This window comes from Chiloscyllium plagiosum, unplaced genomic scaffold (genome assembly GCF_037043375.1).
Source record: "Chiloscyllium plagiosum isolate Xiang-an unplaced genomic scaffold, Cpla_swu_hap1 HiC_scaffold_3, whole genome shotgun sequence".
NCBI lineage: Eukaryota > Metazoa > Chordata > Chondrichthyes > Orectolobiformes > Hemiscylliidae > Chiloscyllium > Chiloscyllium plagiosum.
Genome location: NW_028270141.1, coordinates 98,378,044 through 98,395,491, shown reverse-complemented (window position 1 = coordinate 98,395,491; position 17,448 = coordinate 98,378,044). Strand labels below are relative to the sequence as shown.

Below are 17,448 nucleotides of genomic sequence, written 5' to 3'. Positions count from 1 at the left end.
GATGTGGTGTATATGGATTTTGGCAAGGCATCTGATAAGGTTCCCCATGGTAGGCTCATTCAAAAAGTAAAGTGTCCCACAGGGATCTCTTCTTGGACACGTTATGTGAATTTTATAAATGACTAGTAAGTTTACCGATGACACGAAGGTTGGTGGAGTTGTGAATAGTGTGGAGGGCTGTTGCAGGTTGCAACAGGACTTTGACAGGTTGCAGAGCTGAGCTGAGAAGTGGCAAATGGAGTCCAATCTGTAAAAGTGCGAATAGATTAATTTTGGAAGGTTGAATTTGAATGCAGAATACAGGGATAAAGGCAGGATTCTTGGCAGTGTGGAGGAACAGACGGATCTTGGGAGTATATGTCCATAGATCCCTCGAAGTTGCCACCCAAGTTGATAGTGTTGTCAAGAAGGCATACGGTGTATTGGCTTTCATCAGCAGGGGAACTGAGCTTAAGTGCCGCGATGTCATACTGCAGCTCTATAGAGCCCTGGTTAGACCACACTTAGAATAGTGTGTTCGATTCTGGTCGCATCATTATAGGAAGCATGTGGACGCTTTAGAGAAGATTTTTGAGGATGCTGACTGGACTAAAAGGCATGTCTTATGAAGAAATGTTGAGCGCGCTCGGGCTTTTCTCACTGGACAGAAGGAGGATGAGAGTTAACTTGATAGAGGTGTACAAGATGTAAGGTATGGATAAAGTGGATAGCAAGAGACATTTTCCCAGGATGGAAACAGCTATCACAAGGGGGCATAATTTTAAAGTGATTGGAGAAAGGTTTAGGGAAAATGTCGGAGGTAGCTTCTTTACACAGGGAGTGGTGGGTGTGTGGAATGCACTGCCAGCAGTGGTAGTAGAGTCAGATACATGAGGGACATTCAAGCAACTCTTAGATAGGCACATGCATGATAGTAAAATGAAAAGGTATGTAGTTAGTTTGATCTTAGGGTAGGATAAAAGGTTGGCATGACATTGAAGGCTGAAGGACCTGTTCTGTGCTGTACTGTTCTATGTTGTGGTTCTGTTCGCCGAGCTGGGAATTTGTGTTGCAGACGTTTCGCCCCCTGTCTCGGTGACATCCTCAGTGCTTGGGAGCCGGTATATTGGGTCCAGGTCGATGTGCTTATTGATTGAATCTGTCAATTCAATCAATAAGCACATCGACCTGGACCCAATATACTGGCCACTGCAGCGGACAGCTGGAACTGACAACTGGAAGCGGCAGATACAAATCACTATAAACGCCGGAGGAAACATCACAGAAGCGCTTCACAGGAGGCTCCCGAGCACTGAGGATGTCACCTAGACAGGGGACGAAACGTCTGCAACACAAATTCCCAGCTCGGCAAACAGAACCACAACAACGAGCACCCGAGCTACAAATCTTCTCACAAACTTTGTACTGTTCTATGTTCTTTATGGAGAGCTTGTGTAGAAATGCAAGTGTTACATTGCAAAGTTACATTGAAATAAAAACAGCAAGTGCCGAAGAGGAGCTACATCAGACTCAATATATTACCTGTATGTCTCCACAGATACCACTAGACTGGTTGAGTTTCTCCAGTATTTTCAGGTTTTTGTCCCAGATTTCTAGTATAGGAAGTATTTTACTTAAGTTGTGTTGAGATTATTGGGTTTAATATGTTTCCAAAACATTTCAAGTTAGAAATTGCAATGCCCAACTGTTGTGAAGTAAATTTTTTTGTTCAGAACATGAACTCTTCCAATTAATTGTTTAGTCACTTTTTTTAAGATAACAGCAAAACCTAATAAAAGTGTCAGATTTAGGAATATCTTTGTGAAACGGCACTATATTAATGGCCACATCCAAAGGTGTGGTGCCCAAAACTGAAAGCAGTAAACTGTACAGAATCTGACCATAGCTCTACAAAACTGAAGAATAACGCTATTTTTTTTTAAAAAAACTATTCTTGGGATAGCTTATGACGCAAAGCTGTCTAGGAGGGTGAACAGTGAAGAGGATGCAGAGATGCTCCAGTGTGATTTGGACAATTTGAGTGAGCAAATGCATGACAGATGACATATACAGACCAATGTGTCAGAACTCCAAACATTTATCTTAGGGTGTGTTCTTCTACTCCTAACTCACAAGCTAGATAGATCAGAGCAGCCTGTGAAATGTTTCAAAAATAACCTTGAAACCTACTTGAAGTGCACCATCTATATGGGGAACCCTTCTTCACCTGTATATACTTCTTGTCACACTCCACCAATTCTTCTAAGCTATATCATGCTGACAAGTGGCCCCCTTGCTCCATAGGGGGTGCATTCAGGACTCTCAGGCTGGATTAATGCAGTCCACTGCAAATGGGCAACATTGTTAAATTAAAGTAGACCCAACCACAAACTATCAAGTTCCTGGCAGTGGAACAAGCCTCTCCGAATCAAGCTTTTGGATGGTAGGAACTGGTATAAGGTTAATTAATGAGCCAATAAACACCCATCATCCCAAGTCAACTGCAATTTAATTGTAGGTCTTGTGTAAAGTACAAAAGCCCATTGATCACCCTTCCAGATGTCAATACAGATAACATCCACAGATCTTTGCTGATCTCCAATTTTAGTTTACTCAAAACAATTGAACTAGAATAGTTTGACATGACCTTCCCCATAGAAATCAATGTCAGCATATGGATTAGTTCATAATAATCTAATTGCTCAGACACTAAGTCAATTATAGATTGCAGTAACTTCACTCCAACAGATTAAAAACTATCCCATGAACTTAGTGAAAGGGATAGAAATAACTGACACGTGGAAGGAAGGGAATGTTTAAAAAGGAACAAGTACCGAGTCAAAGTAAAATTTTTAATAAAAAGGTTGACCAAAAAGGTTTCAAATGGAGGGAAAAAAAACAGGCAGAAAGGTTTCAAAAGGGATTATCTGTAAAAGAATTAGGCAACTGAAAGCTTTACTTTTGAGTATTTTGATGAGTAATTTAAACTGTGCAGCAGAAAGCAGGGAGCTAGTGCAGACAAATGAGAACAAGAGGAAATAGTATTTATTAAATAACTGAATTGGAGGCTTGAATATAGGATGGAACACTGCCCAATGAGTAGAACCGATTTCCACATGTATTTGGCAAATTTGTAAAAAGCTATTTTGCAGTTAGTCAATTTACATGAAATACTTAATAAACACATTACTTCTGTGATTTGCTCAATGCTACAGTACATCACAATGAGATTTTTCAGAAATATTGTTAAGTTAATTTCAAAGCTACAATTAAGTGGCATAACTTCACATTTCTATTTTTCACTGTGAAGCTAAAATATTTCAACAGCATCCTCCATACACCTCCAAAATGAAATTATGCATCACAAAATTGTTAAATGGCATGGAGAAAATAAGAAGTTGAGTGTAAATGATTCTGTTTTCACAAAAGGCTGTATTTTTAGCACTAAAAAAGTTTCCTTTGTAGTATTTACACTTCACACCAGAGTCCTCACCTCTTTTTTGGAGCCCTTTTCTTGAAGTGATTTCAGCTGTCGGTGTTGCTCCTTATTGACCAGGATCCACCCTCGTTCAATATCAGCCACAGTCTGTGACAAGAAGAATTATTTTAGTTAGGGAGAACTAGCTTTTAAAAGTGTAGCTGAAATGCATGATCAAGATAATAATAACACGGATGCATGCCGTTTGCATGAGCCTTCACCGAGGAAGGATCATGAAGGTGGGCAATTGTATACACGTGGCATGAGAAATTTTGAATCAAATTGCCATTTATTTCACTTCACTTCTCATCCCATAAAAATGTGGGATTCACATTTGTACTCTGAAAATGCTAATCACCTGAACAGGAAAGCTCAATTGAATGTATTGTGCGTGCGTTTATAAAAATGGATTTTTCAGAGTAACGTGGCGCAAAATAACAGGTAATTCTGAACAACGGAAAAAGAAGAGGGAATTTATCACAAAGCATCTCCTAACCAAAATTCTTTTAAAGTGCAATCTCTGGAATAATGTAGGAAAATACAGTAGCTTGTTTGAGCACATGATCACACAAATATCATGGAGATAAATCTCCAGGTTATGATGTTTTGCATCATACATGCAAGATTTGTTTTAGTCTTTCTGCCATTATTTCATAATGCACTGAAAGGAGGAACACAAGTAGGCCATTCAGCCCTTGAGCGTGTTCCACCAATGAGATCATGACTGATCTGTGACCTCATTCTGTATACCTGCCTTTGGCCCCTATCCCTTAATACTTTTGCTGAACAAACATTTATTGACCTCAGACTTAAAATTACCAACTGATCAAGTATCCACTGCTGTTTGCTGAAGAGTTCCAAATATCTACTATCCTTTGTGTACTACTGTTTCCGAATCTCTGAGTGGTCTGTCCCCAATTCGCAGGCAGTGTCCCCTAGTTTTACAATCACCAGTGGAAACAGTTTATCTTTACCTACCTTGTCTTTGATGCAAAGCAGCCATTTAAAACCTCCATTAGGTCTTTGTATGCACTGCAAATGGTTCAGGGGTTAGCACTGCTGCCTCACAGCGCCAGGGACCTGGGTTCAATTCCCACCTCAGACAACTGTCTGTGTAGAGTTTGCACATTCTCCCAGTGTCTGCATGGGTTTCCTCCGGGTGCTCCGGTTTCCTCCCACAGTCCAAAGATGTGCAGTTAGGTGAATTGGCCATGCTAAATTGCCCGTAGTGTTAGGTGGATTAGTCAGGGGTAAATATAGGGGGGGTAGGTTTCTCTTTGGAGGGTCGGTGTGGACTTGTTGGGCCAAAGGGCCTGTTTCCACACTGTAGGTAATCTAATCTAATCATACTTCATTTTAAAAGATAATGTAATGAACATAAAACCTTGTTGGAGGAAATCCTATAATGGTGTTTAAGCACATGTAGTGAACTATTCAGACTACTCCATAGCCCAGCCTTCTGCTTCTTCTATTTTAAAAATTGAACTTCTCTATCATTTGTGCTAGAGTAAATTGTCAGGAAGGAAGGCTGTTCAAAATTGCTTAGATTAAGAAAATATATTTACGATTATTTTTTCTAATAAACACAAAATACATCAAGTAAAACACGAGGTGAGGTAGGAATATAGGATTTATAAAAAGTGAAGGAAGCAATATAGGACGAATGATAGAACATTTCAAATAAAAAAGGCAAGAGAAAGGAAAAACAATCTTCTGAGAGTCTTGCAGTCATTCACTTTGATATACTAATTTAAAACATACTGAAGGGCAAATGAATGTTGAAAAAAACTTCCATCTGATCACAATGCTCGAGTTGGATCAAATATTTGGCAACTATGACTTCTCTTACCTGAGCATATAAAAGGTTCAATCCAACCCGATTTTCCATAACATCATTGTCATAAGCAGTATCCCAATAGCTGTAAACAAAACATGGTTATCAGTACAAGGTAATAATTTGCACGTGCACCACCTCAAACTGGTTTTTTTTGATAAGTTTGAACTAAATGCAAACGGGATTAGGCACAATGTGCTGAATGAACGTGTACTGTTGGATTTTAAGATACTCAGACCACAGTCAAAAAAATTACAGTTGCACAACTTTTCTTTTGTTCATGCATGGAATGTGAGCATTGCTGGTTAGACCAGCATTTACTGCCTATCCCTAATTATCCAGAGGGAAGCTAGGAGTCAACCACACAGCTGTGGGTCTGCAGTCACAGGTAGGCCAGACCAGGTAAGGATAATAGTTTCATCCCCAAGGACATTAGTGAACTAGATGGGTTTTTCAGACAATTGACAATTGATTCAAAGTCGCCGTTAGACTCTCAATTCCAGATTTTTATTGAACTTGAATTCCACTGTCTACCTCCCCCACAATATTACTTGGGTTTCTAGATTAACAGTGATAATACCACGAGACTGTTGCTTCCCTAAGAAAAGCAAAATACTGTGATTCTGCAATTCTGAATTACACGTGGAAAAAGCTGACTAAGGTCAGGCAGCAGAGAGAAACAGAGTTAATTTTTCAGGTCTGTGACCTATTAGAGGACCTGCAATGTTTTTAAGTTCCGAAGCAGAGGGTGTCAGAGGGTTATAAAATAGAAATATTCAACAGATGCCACCAGCCCTGAGTATATCAGCACTTAATTTATATTCCATAAACATGCACTAAGTTGCTTGGCATTGTATATAAAGGAACACTATTGTAGAGAAGTGAAGACATTTGCAATCGCCAAAACAAAAATCTCTTCCTCCGAAAAACAACCTAGCCAAATTTTACGGCTGATATGAAGCTATCCTATCCAGCAAGTGAGCCACGTTGTTGCTTCTCCAGTGTTCCAACCAAATGAGGGGGAATGAATTGGTCCTGCCTTTTTTTCCTGTTAGTCACAACAAAGATTTGTCCTTTTTAAGCAAAAAAATAGTTTACCTCTATTCAATTAAAATGCAGTTAACCAATTCCTATTGGAGCAACAATGAGCTGTTACAATAATTTCTTGTAAGAACAAACTATTTTCTCATTGGCCAACATCCAAAATGAGCAACATCAAGCATAACGGGTACAAACTTTAGGGGATATTATCCAGTACAAAAGAAAGGAACATACAGTTTAAAGTCCTTAGAGTGTCCTTATGCATGAAATGCATTTAATCTGAGACTACAGCTTCTTGAATCATCAGTATTGTATACTCCCTTTGAGTTCGTAGTGTTCTGATGTTTCTTTTCAAATCAGTCTCATCACCAGATGCTTTTGCCTCAAGAGATAGGAAGTCAGCTTTCTCTATCAATCTTCTGCAATCCAAAATTCAGCTCCTTTTATTGCCACAAACTGCTACATGAAATATAAACTTATGTATTTCGGTATTGGAGTTCATTGCATCCTACGAACTGCAGGTAAAGTTTCTTATCCAATACATGAAAACCCATACATAATTGTTAATAAAAATAGGAGGCAAAGGCCTTGTTACAACTGACTTTTTGTAACTTTTGCTGAAATGTTAATTTTGTTTACTTCACGTTGATTGAGTGAAACATGACCAACTTGGGTGGCCAAGTTATTGCTGAAGCAATTTAACAAGTGCTTCTGTCCCTTTTCAAAAATTATTTTAGTTGATGCAAGTCCCAGGTATTCAATACAGACAAGAGAATTAAAAACAAAAGAAATCCATATTCCATCACCATCATGAAATTCAGTCAATAAGAAACTTGAGTGCAATTGAGTCATTGCATAGAAGGAAGGCACTCAATTCCTAGAGTTCAGACATCAATAAGATCATCTCTGAAGAGTATAAAAAGCTTTAACAATGGTGGTAATGCCACTGGAATAGTAACAGAGATCCAGGCTGCTGCTGAAGACTTGGGTTCAAATTACATTGCGGCGATGTGAAACATGAAATTAATAAATTGGAATTAAAATTTAAATTGGAATTAAAAGCAACTTTAATGGTGCTCCTAAGAAGAGTGTTGGGTGTCATTTTACTAGTGTTCTTTGGGAAAGGAAACATGCCATTATTACCTGCATGTCTGGTTCACACGCGCCAGACTCACTATGAAGTTGTCTCTTCAATATGTTGTTGAATCAAACCATTACAAAGTCTGAAGAAAGGAACGAGACTGGATGGAGCAACTAACATTGACCTCGCCACTGGAAAGTACAGGCAAAACCAGCTTGTTGACACTGTACAATCCTACCTCTCAACATTTCTACCAAAATGAGGAGAGCTGTCCCACAAATGGTCAAGCAACAGCTTGACATTATGTGTTATCATCATATTTTGTTGTGTCACAGACACCATCATCACCATGCCTGCGCACATCCTGGTCCACGAGCAAATGAGAACCATTGGATGTGGTGGTGCAGTGACATTCAATTCTCAGGAAGTTGGAAATACAACACTGACTCTGGACTCCAAGAAGTTTCTTGGCATCAGGTCAAATACAGACAAGGAAACTTACGGCTTATCACCTATTGGTTCCCACTTCAGCTGAATCAGTACTTCTCCATGTTGAACATTATTTAGAGAAATATTGTGAGACAAAGGCACAGGGTACACATGGGATGGGCGGGTGGGGGTACTTCAATATTTACAATAGACAGTAGCTTCATAGCACCACTAATGTCTGAGCAGGCAGAGTCCTTAAGTACTAACTGCTAGGCCAGGTGTTTTGAAGGTGTTGAGGGAAAACAAAAAAGAAAAACTTGCTTAACCTGGTTCTCTCCATCTACTGTTGCAGATGTGCCTGTCCATGAAACAGTCCTTTTAAGACAAATTCCCCTTAGATTGAGGATACCCTCTATCATATTGTGTGGCTTTATCACTGGAGTAGTTTCAAATAGCAATTCAAAACTGGGAATTGATGAGGTGCTGTGGGTGATCAGTAGCAGTACAATACTAACCTCACAGCTTGGGGTTATTCACCCGACTCTACTACTACCACCAAGATATGGGGAAAAATCTTAGTTCAAAGAAGAATGCAGAAGGGCCAGGAGCAGCATCAAGCATACCTAGAAATGTCAACCTGGTGAAACTTTGTAGGACTATACATTCTGCTTCTGCTGTTTCCAATGCAAGGGACAAGGCCAAATCGATTTCATAACCAACAGATCAGATCAAAGCTCTGTAATCTTGGTGCCGTCTGCCATGGATGGTGATTGACAGTTGAATTAACAGGAAGTGGTTCCACAAATATTCTCAGCCTCAGCAATGCAAGAGCCAAACAAGTGTTGCATCCAGCATCAGACAGATGTGCTAAATGGATGAATTCATCTCAGCCTCGAAGATCCCTAACATCACAGATACCATCTTTAGCCAATTTTATTGGCTAAATTATATTAAGAAACAACTGATGGCACTGGATACTGCAAAGCCTATGGGCTCTGGCAGCAAAGCAGCAGCACTGAAGATGTGCTACTGAACTAGCAATGCCTCTAGCGAAGCTGTTCCATTAGAGCTACAAACACTGGCATCTACACAAAGAACAGGACAAATCCAACCTGGTCAATCAACACTTTCTCAGTTCATTGCTGATTAAAGTGATGGAAGCAGTTGCTGATAGATCTTCAGTGGCACTTGGTCAGCAATTACCTGCTCATGTTGTTCAGTTGAGTTCCAAAAGAACCTTTCTGCTGCAGACCCCTTAACAGCCCTCAATAACAAGGCACTAAGGAACTTGGTGGTTATTAGAGGTCAATCATTTAAGTCCCAAGTCATCACTGAAAGTGTTCCTCAGGTTAGTTTCCTAGGCCCAAACATCCTCAGCTACTTCAATGGCATTCCCTCCATCATTAGATCAAAAGTGGAGATGTTTGTTGATGGTTGCGCAATGTGCGATATCATTGTTAACCTTCAGATACAAAAACAGCCGGCGTTCATACAGTACAAAACCTGCACAATATCCAGTCTTGGGTTGATAAATTGCAAGTAAAACATGTCACATACATGCCATCTTCAATAAGTGAGAATCTAATCATTATTCTTTGGTGTTCAATGGCATTACCATTACTAAATCTCTTAACATCCGGAGGGTTCCCACTGACCAAAAACTGAACTGGATTGCCATGCAAATATTGTGGCTACAAGAGCAAGGCAGAAACTAGGAACCCTGCAATGAGTAACTCATCTCCTGTCTCCTTGATGCATGTCCATCATCTACAAGGCACAAGTCAGGAATACTTTCCACTTGCTTGGATGAGTGCAGCTCCACTCAAGTACCACGATATCAGCCAGAACAAAGCAGCCCGCTCGATTAGAACCCCACTTTAACAAATACTCCCTTCACTGATGCACAGTGTCAGAAATATGGATCATCTACAAGCACTTCCGTGTCAATTTTTAAAAACAAGCCAGTTAATCATTTAAAGTAACACCCAAAGTGCAAGATCCATTACAGTATATTCCCAGGAAAAGTAAAACCCTCAACTAATCATTCACACATGCTTGTATAAGGCAGAATAGATTTTAAGCAAAAAGACTTAATTTAAAAAAATGAATAGATTTGAAAGATAACTTGATGAAGCAGAGCACAATATGAATTGACTCACTGTGTAAGGTGGTCAATGGGCACGACTTTAAACTATGTTTAATCACAAGAATGGCTATGGATTACTCTCACTGATATTGAGTGGTGATGCCCAACTCACTGACAATTCTCCCTTCCCTACTTAGAAATTATGTTTGGGAAGAGAAACAAGAAATTGCTCAGCAAACTACAGATATTGACCATCTCAATATAAACTCTTCCTATTCTTAAAATTATTAATACAATAATCAATTTAAAAAAGGCATGATAAAAGGATTCATCTGAAGGGCTTAAATAACAAAACAAGATATTGTTTATAAAAGTAATAACTTATTATTCCACCAGGAAATCTAAAAGAATTAACATTAAATATCTGAAACAATCAATAGGGTAATATCAGCAGTGTGCTAATAGCTGTTAGTACAAATAATATCTTAAGCTACTGATTAAGGGTTACAGAATTCTTAATCTGATTTGGTAGTTTCCTTTTTATCAGATAATTAAAAGGTAAGTACGATGAGTGCTCAGTTTAACCAAACTCTCACTGCAGTAATGTTCTAAATTCAAATCAGAACAAAATGCACCATTGCAACAGAAAGCAGTAATTTACTAAACAAAATTCAGGAAAAAGCATCTTTAAGAAATGATTTAAAATACAAAATTATGTTAATTACCTCTTTCGCAACACAATTCTATATTCTGTGTTTTTCAAACTTGTGACCGAAATATATGGCAGTTCAAACTCCTGAAGCTTGCGTACAACTGAAGAGCAATGATTCACAAAACTGATATTGGTAAGTGTTGAAAATCTTTAACAATACCAAAAATAAACATCATGGAGTATTTCTTTCAATTACACTTGTCTTGAGTTGCCTGAGTCAGCACTTAATCTCGCCTTGCACCAGTTAAATAGAACGTGAATGAGAAAAGATTGAAAGGCAAGGTAGGGCCAGAGGGAAGAAATAAAGGGTTATAAAGGAAAGGAGAGATGGGAGCAGGAAAGCAGTCACGAGGTAGACTGAACCGAAGCAAAGCATGAAAGACTCACATCTAGAATCAACTTCCAATTGAGTTGCACTATGCCCTTGATCATGCTGAATCAGATACTGCTTACTCATTCAGATCAATCAAAAACTAAGGCATACAAAGTGACAAAACTAATAGTAAGCTAGAGGGTTAGGTTTTTTGTTACAAATCAAGAGAGTGGATAACTAGAAAGCTAAAAAAAAATTATAAAATTGATTATGAAAATAGATTGACAAGTACGAAAAAAAACACCAAGAGCTTCTATGGTATATAGAAAGAGTCAATAGTTGAACTATGTGTGCGACCCTTGGAGGATGAAACTAAGAAATTAATAACAGGAAATGAAAATAGTAAACACTTTAAACCAAAATTTTGTATCAATCTTAACAGTGGAGGTCACTAGGAGTGTCCCAAAAACAACAGATAAGTAAATTGCTATTGGGAAAACACAATCTTTATCAAGAGGGATAAAGTATCTGACAAACTAAGGGGACTAAAGTCAGATAAGTCCCTAAGACCTAAAACAGCAAAGGGTTTGAAGGAATTGGTTGCAAATAAAATGGAGCCATTAGTTATAATATTCCAGAAGTCACCAGATTCTAGAAAGGTTTTAGTGGGTTAGAAAACCATTAACGTGACATCCCTTTTTAAGGGAGGGAGGGGATGAAGGGAGATAGATAGCAGGAAACCATTGGCTAGTTAGCCTAACATTTGTTGTTGGGAAAATGCTGGAAATGATTATTAAGGAAGAAACAGCATTTAGAAAAGCTAACCACAAATCAAAGAGTCAATATGGTTGTGTGAAAGGGAAATCACGTCTACTAAATTTGACAGTTCATTGAAGGTATGGTGAGTTGATAAAAGGAAACCAGTAGTGGAGTTCAATTTCCAGAAGGCATTTAATGAGGTGTTACAAAGGATTATTTCATAAGATAGGAGGTCAATGTATTAGGGGTAATATCGGTATATAGATCGAAGACTGGAAAAAACAAATGACAGTCTGCAATAATGGATCAACTTTAGGTTGGAAAGACATGACTAGAGGAGTGCTACAAGGATCAGTCTATTATCTTGCGTCTATATAAATAATTGAGGGGAGGGGCAGAGTGTAATGTATCCAAAGTTTGATGATATAAAATTAAATGTGGGAGAGCATAAAATAATGAGGACAAAAGGAATCTGCAAGGTTTTATAGACTGGTTGAGTGATTGGGCAAAAACTTGAGAGATGAAGTTTAATGTAGTGAAGTATACCGACTTGTCAGGAAGGATCAAAAGACAGACTGTTATTTAAAAAGAGGGAGATTGCAATACAATTTGCAGCAAGGAGGGACAAGATGTTACTGTGCATGAAATACAAAGTTAGCATGCAGATGCAGCAAGTAATTAAGGTGACAAATTGGATTTTGTCCTCTAGTGCTCAGGGTTTGGAGTTTAAAATAGCAAAATCTTATTACAACTGTATGGGGAGTTGGTGAGGTCACATTTGAAGTACTGTGTACAGTTTTGGTTCCTATATTTGAGAAAGGATGTACTGGCCTTGGAGGAATTCAGAAGAGATTCAGTAGGTGGATTCCTGAAGTGAAGGGCTGACTTATCAAGAACAGATAAACAGGTTTGACCTTTAATTCATTAGTTTAGAAGAATGATCTTACTGAACCATACAAGATTCTGGAGGGGGTTTATCAGATAGATATTGAGAAAAGCTTTCCATTAGTGGGGAAAATCTTGAATTAGGCAAAGTCAAATAAGGTGACACTAATTTAAAATTGAGATGCGAAGGAATTTCTTCTCCATGTGACAGTGATTCTTAATCCCAGAGGTGTGTGGAAGCTAGATCACAAAACATTTAGAGACGTCTGACTGATGAGAAAAGATTAAATGGACTAGTCCTTTATCTCCGGAGTTTAGAAGAAGTCAGATGTGACTTAATTAAAACACAAGATCCTGAAGGGACTTGACAACGTAGGTGCTGAAAGGATTTGTGAAAGGATATAGAAGTAGGGGCCATTGTTTAAAACTAAGGGGCCATCCATTTAAAACAAAGTTGAAGAAACTTCCTTTTCTGAAGGTTAACTGTCTTTGGAACTCCCTTCTTTAAACGGGTGTGGATGTAGAATAATTAAATATTTTAACGGCAAAGTAGGTAGATTCTTTATTACCAGTGGGATGACAGATTATTGGGGATTGCAGAGGTGAGTTTAAAATCAGGTCAGCCACGATCTTACTGAATGGCAAAGTGGGCTCTCACAGGGCCGAGTGGCCTTTTGTTCGTCATTTCTATGTTAGAGACGGGTAAATTCTTGAAATATTTGAGACGTGACAGCTATGACGAAAGAGGACTCGAGGCCTGGATTAGATCAGGTGACGATGTTACTTAATTGTAGGACAGTTGAGAGATCAAATGGCCTACACCTGTTCCTATTTCTTATGCTTTATGTACTTAGAGTCACGGAAACAGACCCTTCGGTCCAACCCGAATATTTTGGCACTCAAAATACATGATAAAGTTGGAACACTTTTTCCACACAAGTTGTTCAAGTTTTGATCCTCTTGACTTTAAGAACATTTGCCCAATGCTTCGGAGTGAATATCTCCCTGGACCATAGGGGGCTGAGCGGTGATCTCATACTGGTTTTGAAAATCATGAAGGCCATAGATGGATGAATAGCCAAGGTCTTTTCCCCAGGGTAGGGAAATCTATGCCCTCTAGTTTTAAGCTTAAGGTGAGAGGGATAAGATTTAAAAAGGCTTCTGAGGGGCAACGTTTTCCACAGAGATGATGTTGCAAATATGGAATGGACCACCAAAGGAGATCATGGAGGCAAGGACAATTACAACAGTTAAAAAGTTAAAAATCACACAACACCAGGTTATAGTCCAACAGGTTTAATTGGAAGCACACTAGCTTTCGGAGCGACGCTCCTTCATCAGGTGATTGTCACCCGATGAAGGAGCGTCGCTCCAAAAGCTAGTGTGCTTCCAATTAAACCTGTTGGACTATAACCTGGTGTTGTGTGATCTTTAACTTTGTACACCCCAGTCCAACACCGGCATCTCCAAATCATAACAGTTAAAAAGACAGTTGTATACATACACAGACAGGAGAGGTTTAGAGTAATAATGGGCCAAACACAGGTAAATGGGACTAGCTCAGCTTAGGAAACCTGATCAGCAGAGATGAGTTTGGTTGAAGGGTCTGTTTCCATGCTATATTACTCTATGACTATTTCCTATTTGGTGCAGATGTTTGCAGCATTGCTGACATTCAACTATTCCATCTGGGTTTTAAAAAAATTAGATACTGAGCACCTGCACAAAAAAAAATGAACATTTCAAAATCATGTCATGATGGTCCTGTAGAACTGACAGGAAAAGGATACAAATCAGTCTGAGCTGCAATGTAAGCTATAAAGAGCTGAAATGCTAGAATGCTGATCACGGTCTTAGTCAACCCATTTAATTTATTGTGGTTAGTACAACTATTTCTCTTTATTTTGGAATGATATAAGACTAGTTAATTTTCTGGCAGGATTATGGGCAGGCAGGACATTCTTCCAAGAGTTATTTTGCTTATGTTTTCTTGAGCTCGCCACTCACATGACAAAGTCAAGAAAACATGCCAACCTACCTCTGAGCTGGGTGGTTCAATTTCAGATGTTTCGTCAACACACTAGGTAACATCAATGAGCCTCTGGTAAAGCACTGGTGTTAGGGACCCACTTTCTATTTGTGTGTTTAGGTGATGTCATTTCCTGTGGTGATGTCAGTTCTTGTTATTTTCTCAGAAAAAGAACAGGGACTGACATCACCAACCCAAGGAAACCTAAACACACAAATAGAAAGTGGGTCATTAAGTGCTTCACCGGAGGCTTACTGATGTTACCTAGTATGGTGATGAAACATCTGAAAATGAACCTTCCAGTTCAGTGAGCAAACTTGTATCCAGAAACTCAACCTGAGATGCAAATCTTAAAACTCGCTATCACTTCTGAGCCTTCAAAACCCAACCACAAAATGCACATGTAATCTAGGATGTCATTTCTTACAAAGAATCATTTGGCATACACTTTCCGAGATGGCTGAATATTTATGTCAAAAATATCAATTTCTACAATACGGCCACAAAACGAAAGAAAAAGAACTTAAAAAATAGGAACCATTGAAATCAGAGAAGTTCATTACTCACAAATTAGCAGGTTGTTGCTCTAATTCATTTTAAATTTGAACAGAAATGGATAGTCAATCAGGACAAACTAAGATTTCCCAATTAAATATATGGATGCAAGTTTATATTGATAGTTTAACATTCTAAAAGATTTAATTGAAGGGAGAAATGTGGGAATTTAATCCATAAACTTACAAGAACAACTATCGTCACTTCCTTCCCGGATAAGAAAAAGACTGAAGTATCCAACCAGATCATCAGGAAGGTCCAGTTTTGCTGCAACTGCCTTTAAAAACAAAAAAAGTCAATACATCTGGAAATAAATATTAAAATTAATTTAAGATAAATTCCAGAGAAACCAGCATACAAATCAGAAGCATCAGATAGGCCAGCCTCTTCATTCTACTGTAACATTCAATATGACAACAGCTGATTAGATCACTCCACATTTCTGCCTTTCTATAATCCATCATCCTCTTATGAATTTATCACTATCCTAAAAATGCTTATAAAGATTCTGCTCTACCATGTTTTGATGAAGAGCTCCAAACATGACAATCTGACAGAAGATTCATGTTTCTAGTGTTGCCCTGTTTAGAAACAATGAGTGACCCCCAAGTTCTAAATTCTCCCAGAAGAAAAAACACCACCTCTGCATTCACCCTTTTATACACCATACCAAACTCCATTTAAACATTGTTGTGGTTCTGTTCGCCGAGCTGGAAGTTTTTGTTGCAAACGTTTCGTCCCCTGGCTAGGCTACATCATCAGTGCTTGGGAGCCTCCTGCGAAGCGCTTCTTTGATGTTTCCTCCGGTGTTTATAGTGGTCTGTCCCTGCCGCTTCCGGTTGTCAGTTTCAGCTGTCCGCTGTAGTGGTTGGTATATTGGGTCCAGGTCGATGTGTTTGTTGATGGAGTTTGTGGATGAATGCCATGCCTCTAGGAATTCCCTGGCTGTTCTCTGTCTGGCTTGCCCTATGATAGTAGTGTTGTCCCAGTCGAATTCATGTTGCTTGTTGTCTGCGTGTCCATTTAAACATAGCCAGATGGCCTACACACCTGTTATCTTATTGAAAGGCAAATGTAAGGCGCTAATGTTCCAGATGTAACTATTTGTTTAAAGCTGTGTGGTGTAACAAAACACACTTTATTCTCAATCCAGTGTCTGACAGACAAAAACTGGCTCAACAGAATAATTGAATATTTAACTAGTAAAGCAACTGTTCCAATATACTGACATCCCATAAACACAGCCTTGGCAAAGGCAAATTCAGCAAAACAGATTGTCTCACATACGCTGTTTCTCCAGTTTAGGAGGAAAGAACAAGACAAAATTCTGGCAGAGAGATGAAAACTCTAGCATTTTGCTGTAGCAGGGAGAGACATATGGGGGCGGCACCGTGGTTCAGTGGTTAGCACTGCTGCCCCACAGCACCAGGGACCCAGGTTCAATTCCCACCTCGGCGACTACATGTGGAGTTTACACATTCTCCCAGTGTCTGCGTGGGTTTCCTCCAGGCGCTCCAGTTTCCTCCCACACTCCAAAGATGTGCAAGTCAGGTGAACTGACCATGCTAAATTGTCCATAATGTTAGGTGCATTAGTCAGGGGTGAATGTAGGGTAGGGGAATGGGTCTGGTTGGGTTACTCTTTGGAGGGTCGGTGTGGACTTTTGGGGCCCAAAGGGCCTGTTTCCATACTGTAGAGAATTTAAATCTACTATGGCAGTTTCAAAACCCCAATTGCTGAAGACTAAACTAAAACTCTGGTTATCTGAGAGCCTGACTCCACCCATTCATGCTGCTCCTATTGTTCCAACTTTAAAAACAAACCTCAAGAACTCAAAAGCTGTTTACTTTATTGGCTTGGAGCAGATGGCTCAGTACCTCTGTCTCAACCTTGCTTTATATAAAAAAAAACACAATATACCACTTAAAGCCAAAGTATTGTCACAACCTTCTGAAGACTTCAGGATCAATTGAGTCACCTCCACTCAAGTAGATACAAACCTAGCCTAGCTTTCTTCACACTTTGAACCTGTATCTGCTGAGCGAACCTTCTCTGATCTGATTCTAATGCATTAACATCCTTCCTTAATGGAGACCTGAGTCACAGAATCAGTTTTTACAGCACAGAAAAAGGCCCTAAAGTCCTTTCTGTCCATCAAAAATTTATTTCAAACCCATTATCCAGACTTTGCCTTTAGGCTTGTTCATGCAATCACATCCTTCCTGCTGTGGTTCTGTTCGCCGAGCTGGAAGATTTTGTTGCAAACG

General features: G+C 39.1%; 1 protein-coding gene across 3 annotated transcripts in view; it reads right to left on the bottom strand.

Annotated features, from left to right (window-relative positions):
- snx17 (sorting nexin 17) overlaps positions 1-17,448 on the bottom strand; it is an 81,851-nt gene that overhangs the window by 27,229 nt on the left and 37,174 nt on the right. For all 3 annotated transcript variants that reach the window (XM_087981783.1, XM_087981782.1, XM_087981785.1), the window contains exons 6-9: positions 15,368-15,458; positions 10,654-10,741; positions 5,307-5,376; positions 3,473-3,565 (exon numbers count right to left, since the gene is read on the bottom strand). In XM_087981783.1, the coding sequence (XP_087837909.1) occupies positions 3,473-3,565; positions 5,307-5,376; positions 10,654-10,741; positions 15,368-15,458 (342 nt within the window). The remainder of the gene's footprint in view (positions 1-3,472; positions 3,566-5,306; positions 5,377-10,653; positions 10,742-15,367; positions 15,459-17,448) is intronic.